General features: G+C 37.5%; 1 protein-coding gene across 1 annotated transcript; it reads left to right on the top strand.

Annotated features, from left to right (window-relative positions):
• Nucleotides 666-4,047, top strand: LOC18766969. The gene is made up of 8 exons (XM_007201285.2): nucleotides 666-1,045; nucleotides 1,129-1,196; nucleotides 1,589-1,655; nucleotides 1,793-1,947; nucleotides 2,071-2,141; nucleotides 2,606-2,674; nucleotides 2,842-2,942; nucleotides 3,593-4,047. The coding sequence occupies exons 1-8, from the start codon at nucleotides 788-790 to the stop codon at nucleotides 3,884-3,886; spliced, it is 1,083 nt and encodes a 360-aa protein (XP_007201347.1). The 5' UTR covers nucleotides 666-787; the 3' UTR covers nucleotides 3,887-4,047.

Below are 6,394 nucleotides of genomic sequence, written 5' to 3'. Positions count from 1 at the left end.
CGAGGGCAAAATTGTCTTTTTGCTAGAAGATATTAATCCTACTTTTTAGATATTTTATTTCTTTTTAGATATTTTGTTTTCGGTTATTACACTCTGGTCTGAAGCAGAGGTGCAACTCCAGCTGCTCTAAAGCAGAAGTGCAACTCTAGCTGCTCTAATGGACGTTTCCGGCAATCGGAGGTGTAGGTGCATCTCCTTGCGCCTGCAGGTCCGCCATTGCCTCTAGAGTTCAAGTTTAAATGGTAATTCTTTGGCGATAAAAAACGGAAAACAATTTTCATTTCAAAATATAAGTCGTACATGAGAAAAGCAGCATCAACAGTGTGTTTGGACGAGGAAATTTAAAAGTACAAAAGATTTCTTAAATAAAGGAATTTAAAAATGACGGAAATTAATGTTCTAGAATTTGTAAAGTTTTTTGTTTGGATAACGGATTTAAAACACGGAATTTAACCTTTGTTTATAAAGTTATTCTTTTTAAAAACTCAATCTCTCTTGAGATTTTAGAAATGACGAACTTTAGATAGAATTTAAAGTTGAGATTTATGATCTCCAAGTTCCATGCTTTTTCCCATATGGAATTTCTAAATTTTTATATTTTTTTATCCAGAAATTAGTTCATATCAATTTAAAAATTCTGAATTTTTTCAAAATCTCAAGTTTTGGATAACGCACAGCGCGAAGTCAAATCCCCAGTACCAATTATATTTCACGGTATGCGGAACATAGGGCGTTGCACTGTGTACTCATCAAATTCAAGCCCTACAAGTTCGTTATCCTCTACAGAATGCTTCGAGTAGTGCTAGTGCTATTGGTATTTTGTGTGCTGCTGATACGACAGGCCAATTCGCACGAAGAGTCGGGTGAATGGAGCTGTGAGTCGGACTCTGAGATCCGGGTCCAGGCCGAGTTCGGGCCCGGCCTTATTACGCTCGATGGTCATGCCGACGACTGGAAGGACATGGATGGGTTCGAGTTCTCTCTCCGCCCTGCTCTTGACCCAGATGCTGAAAACGAGTACAGAGGTGGAAAAATGACAGTTAAGGTATTCTTGATTTACTGTTTGAACATGATTTGGTTGGTTTTAAATATGAATTTGATTTTCTTTTTGTTATATTTTGACGGTAGGCTTTGCATGATGGCCGTGATGTCTTCTTTATGGTTCAAGTTGATGGGGACTACGCTTACTCTAAGGGGTATGTTTTTTTGTGGAAGGAATGAATATTTTCGTATCTTTGTGGTTGACTCTGAACTAATTTCTTGTTTGTTTGATTTGGTTTCAATGTTCAGCATTAGTGGCAAGAATTGCGGTTCACTCCAAATTTTCATTGTCATTTAAGATGTTCTTCGACTCTCTTTTTAGTACAATGAATGTTATTTTTTTTGTTGGAGGACATGGAATTTATGTGTTTGCCATATCTTTAAAGATTTTGTTAGTCATTGTCTGGTCTTTTTTCTACTTTGATGTGTTGGTTGATTATGTGCTTGAAGTGCATGCTTTGTTGGATTCCATTACCACTGAATTTCATGCCTTTTTTTCTTAACAAAAAAGAGTTTGTTGATTTGTTTTTTTCCTCTCCTGGCTTAGTGACAACAATAAATGCCCATCTGTTGCCCTCATGTTTCAAATTGGTGAAGATGCAACTTATCATAGTGTAAGTTACTCTATTGGCATATTGGACTATGGATGTGTTTTTCATTTTTCAATAAACTTGTGCAACGTTCTTTGCTTTGTTTTGGTCTTCCTTCATGTACGGTTGAGTTCAAACCAAAAGGATTTTTGTGTTGCTAGATGGGTGGCTGTAAGGAAGGAGTTGAGGCTTGCACAAACAAGACGTGCAAGGGCCATGAAGTTGATATATTGCACTTCTCAATTGGGAATGCTATTCCTGGACGGCTCTATGGTGGCAACCCTGTAGACAACAGGGTTGGAAATGGAGGCGACAGGTGCTGTAGTACAATTCATTTCTTCACCTTATAGCAATGATCCACTTGTTGGGTAATTTGATTCTGATTTATCTTTTATAGACTCCATTTTATTGTATATATTTGTCATCTTTGTTTGAACAGGTTTGGTATTTTAGTTGATCTTTATGCTTGGAATCCGCATTGTAGATACCTAGATGGAATTGGTTCTTCAGGTATTTCTGAGAGTAATTTATCCTATTGCTACTTTAATCAATTTTTCTTAATGGGGCTTGAACCATGCCCATATGATAGAAGAAAGGACTAAGGAAGTGACTGCTAGAGTTAGGAAGTCACAAAAGCAGCATTAAATCTATGAAGTGGTTCTCCAACGTCACAATCCTCAAGATGGGTTATATTAAAAAGTGATCTCGTTCATTATGTTGAATATCCCTGGTCCAGCTAACAACTTTTAACTATTATCTTCTGGAGATTACTATTTGATTTCCATTAGTTTGTCAACAATTTTCCCCCTCATATCCCCATTAGGAAAAGTACTGTCTGCAAAAAGTACTGCTTTAATTCAACCACTGGCGGAATTCCCCCACCTGCGGAAAACTCCTTTTCTCTTAGTTTTTGTATTTGCTTTTAAATGAGTTCCAGTGATCAAATTATTTAGTTTATCTCTGTCCATTGTCAGCAAATGATTCTAGTGGACAAAATGATTGGAAGGGTGCTTGGTGGCACAGTAGCTTCAACGTTCACTCAGGTAATTATCAATCTTTGTTATATGGTTAGTCATTTGAATATAATTTTGCATCCGTGTATGTGACACGGCCATGCATTATCTACTGAACCATCCTTCCCCCAGAAACAAATATATTTCTTTTTTGCATTGTTAATTTTTTATTATTTTAAAATTGTTGACTATGACAGGTTTCGTGGAAGAAGACAGTCCTTATGCATCAGATGGCCAAAAGGGAACATTTTATTTTGAATTCTCTAGGCCTTTGAGAACTATGGATCGTCTCCAACAGGTTCACCTGGCACTTTTAAATTTCTAGCTACCTGGATTTGAGTTCTTTTCAAAAAGCCTTTCCCCTCTAATTGCTGGTACATCTTGTAGTACATGTTGTGTAAGTTGCTTGAAGAGTTGATCATTCTTGTTGTTTCGTGTTGAACGAAGAGGATTATGGACAAACACTAAATACCCTTGTTGCTAATTGAAAATGCATATCTATCCCTTAGACAAGATTGCTGCAATTATCTGATGATCCGTTCTGTTTTTATTTTGGTCCTTTGCTGTTTTTACTTACAAACTTCTTGGCAGTTTAACACGTCTATCTTTTAGAATATGTACATGGTGTCAACCAAACTTACTGTATGAAAAGTCTTTTTGGAATGATTACTGGTTTGTGCTATACTGTTGTGTTGGAATTTATTTTCACCCATCTTTTGTAACTTGAAATAAACCATACATATTACAACAGTTGATATGATGTGATTATTGGTCTATTTATTTAGATTCCAAGGAAAATATTGACAGTGTACTAGGTCTCTTTTATATATAGATACTATAGATTCCAAGTAAAATTGACATTGTAATAAGTGTCTGTTATACATAGATTTCAATTAAAATATCACCATTGTAATGAGTTTAAAATGAGTTTGTTACTTGTTTCTGCAGGATGTGCAATTCACAATTGGAGGATCAAGTAAAATGTCAGTTGCATTTTGGTATCCAGTTGATGGAAAACCGTGGCACGGCTCTGGACACTATTCTGTTAGCTGTGATTGGGTCCCCTTAGACATCTCTTTGGGAAGTTCTGTGTTTACCATGGCAAGACCACGTAGCTCAGTCAGTGCTGCTAGTGTTTTTGCCCTTTTGTTATCAGTAATCTCATTATGTGCTTCCGTTTTTATTGGATATTGGGTCGTTAAACCCCAAACTGCCCAGTTCACACCCATGGAAAATCTTTAAGATAGCAGTGTGGGTGTGGAATCGTAGCGTTCATTGGATTGTTCTTAATCCTTGTCATTCCATTTTTTATTAAAGTCAATTGTCAGATTACTTTAACCCTGTTACTGGAAGGACTTGACCATTGTGGTACAGTAGTTCAAATCCTTGCTACTTTTTGCTCATTGTGGTTCATTGTTTTTACGTTCTATCAATGTTTTTAACTTTTCTTTTGGTAGCGTTCATTTAGTCATGCGCTTTTTCGTCAAATGGTCGGGTCATGGTGAAAAAGTTGGAGGAAATTAATTCAGAGAGGAAATGCATGAGAAAAAGGATGGAGAAAAAAAGGAGGAAGGGGGAGAGATGTTTGAGGGACTTCAAATGCCATTCTAAGTAGTTTTTCTTCTCAAGTTTTTATTTTAATAGTTTTTCCCTCCTCCCTCATTCCTCTCATAAATTTCTCCTCTATCTTTAATAAATAAAATCTAGACTCAGGTGTCCTTCGTCCCTGCCTCGGATCCACAATCCCACAACTTTGGTCTAAACTCCCAAGTGGCGGGGCTTAGAAGATAAGTGAACAAAAAAGCGAGAGTCAAAAGTCATATGATCACTAGCTTAATTATCAATTATCCATGTATTTGTACCATTACTTGGCAGTGGGTCAGAAGTAGATAAAAGAATAGAGGGTTCCAACAAATTTGAACCCGTACCAGCAAATAGCAGCGGAAATATAAAAAAAAAAGGACACGTCAAGGTATATTCTTCTCCTACAAGGTGTATATAGATGTACAAAGTGGTAAACCGTAAAATGGTTTTCAATAGGATTATACAAAGGGTAAGTAATTACACAAAATTTAAAAAAAGGAAGCAAAAAATATTCCTGAAATATTATCCCCAACAAGAGAGACAAAGCTTGGTTTTAATTTGTTGCTTTTATTTGTGAGATCTATAAGGAGAGATATGGCTGAGACAGTGGGGAGGAACGTGGCAGCTCCATTGCTGTTTCTCAACTTGATAATGTATTTGATTGTAGTTAGGGCTGGCAATGGGTCGTGTCGTGTTGAGTTCGTGTCGTGTCAGGATAATAAACATGTCAAGAATGCTCAACTCAAACACAACTCATTTAATAAACGTGTCGTGTTGGGTTCGGATCATCTTTTGTCGTGCGGGTTTCGAGTCGTGTAACGGGTTCATAAAGAATAACATGCATGTTACAAAACTCACAACCGAAAAAATTTTAATTAAAAAAAAAAGAGAGAGTAGAGAAAATATAAGGAAAAAAAAGATAGAGAGAGGAGAGAAGAGAGAAGGAAAAGAAAGAAAAAAAAATAGAGAGAGAGGAGAGAAGATTGAAGGAAAGAAAGAAAGAAAAAAGAGAGATGAGAGAAAACTGAAGAGAAGGGAGAGAGGAGAGAAGATTGAAGGAAAGAAAGAAAGAAAAAAGAGAGATGAGAGAAAACTGAAGAGAAGGAAAAAGAAGAAAAAAAAAAAGGAGAGAAGCGGAAAGGAAAAGAGAGAGAAAAAAAAAGGAGAGAAGCGGAAAGGAAAAGAGAGAGAAAAAAAAAAGGAGAGAAGCGGAAAGGAAAAGAGAGAAAGAAAAAAAAAAGAGGAGAAGAGAGACGGAAAAGAAAGGAAAACTCAAAAGAAAAAGAGACATTATAAATATCAAAAGGCATACCTTAAAATCACAAAGTTGTTTGTAACATGGTGGATAAGATGTTTGAGAGAAATGAGGATGGTAAGTGTTTGAAACCCCTTGTGTGTGTGTTGAAGTTTCCATTTGTCTTTAATTTTTAGTGGGTTAGCGGGTTTTACACGGGTTGACACGACCCGTTTAATAAACGGGTTAGATAGGTATTATAGTGGGTTAGCGAGTTGACCCAAAATCCACCCGTTTATTAAACGAGTCAGAACAGGTTGACCCGAAATTGACTTGTTTTTTTATCGGGTTGAACCCGCTAATTTCTCGAGTCATGTATCGGATCGTGTCCGAAATTGCCACCCCTAATTGTAGTTGGTTTTGCTAGTTAGTGTTTTAACAGGTTCATCAATTGCCAGACCAACCATCCTAGTTTTGGAGGAAATGCTGCGCAACAATGTTCTTTCTTATACTCTCCATATTGGCATTGGCTGGTGTGATGGAAGCGTCGCATCAAAGTTGGCTGGAGCAAACCATATCAGAGCTTGGAGGAGTGACAGCCTTAGCTGCAGCAGGATCGTCATGAATTGTGACAGCATGGGCTCTCACTGTACTAGCCTTTGGGTTGGCATGCAAGTAAATAAACATTGGAGGATACGGAGGATGGGCTGAAGGTGTTGGAGGCTTTCATAATAATCTTGACATTCACTCGGCTTTTGTATACTTCATGCTGGTGTCCAGCAGCAAGTATGGTATGGCCTGGGTTACTGTGACACCGACTAGCCGGCTGCCCGTGTTGATCCAATGCACAAGGGCACAGCTGGACTGGAGAAGTCCCTGCGCCTCTAGGGTTGTCTATAAGGATCTGATACAATAGTGTGACGTCACATTTA

Source organism: Prunus persica, chromosome G8 (assembly GCF_000346465.2).
Source record: "Prunus persica cultivar Lovell chromosome G8, Prunus_persica_NCBIv2, whole genome shotgun sequence".
NCBI lineage: Eukaryota > Viridiplantae > Streptophyta > Magnoliopsida > Rosales > Rosaceae > Prunus > Prunus persica.
This window is presented reverse-complemented; position numbering and strand designations above follow the sequence as displayed.

Bases quoted from the DNA above. Each gene is read 5' to 3' on its own strand.
- LOC18766969 (XM_007201285.2), top strand. From the start codon at position 788: ATGCTTCGAGTAGTGCTAGTGCTATTGGTATTTTGTGTGCTGCTGATA. The intron at 2,142-2,605 runs GTATTTCTGAGA...GTCCATTGTCAG, and splicing joins AGATGGAATTGGTTCTTCAG to CAAATGATTCTAGTGGACAA. The intron at 2,943-3,592 runs GTTCACCTGGCA...TTGTTTCTGCAG, and splicing joins CTATGGATCGTCTCCAACAG to GATGTGCAATTCACAATTGG.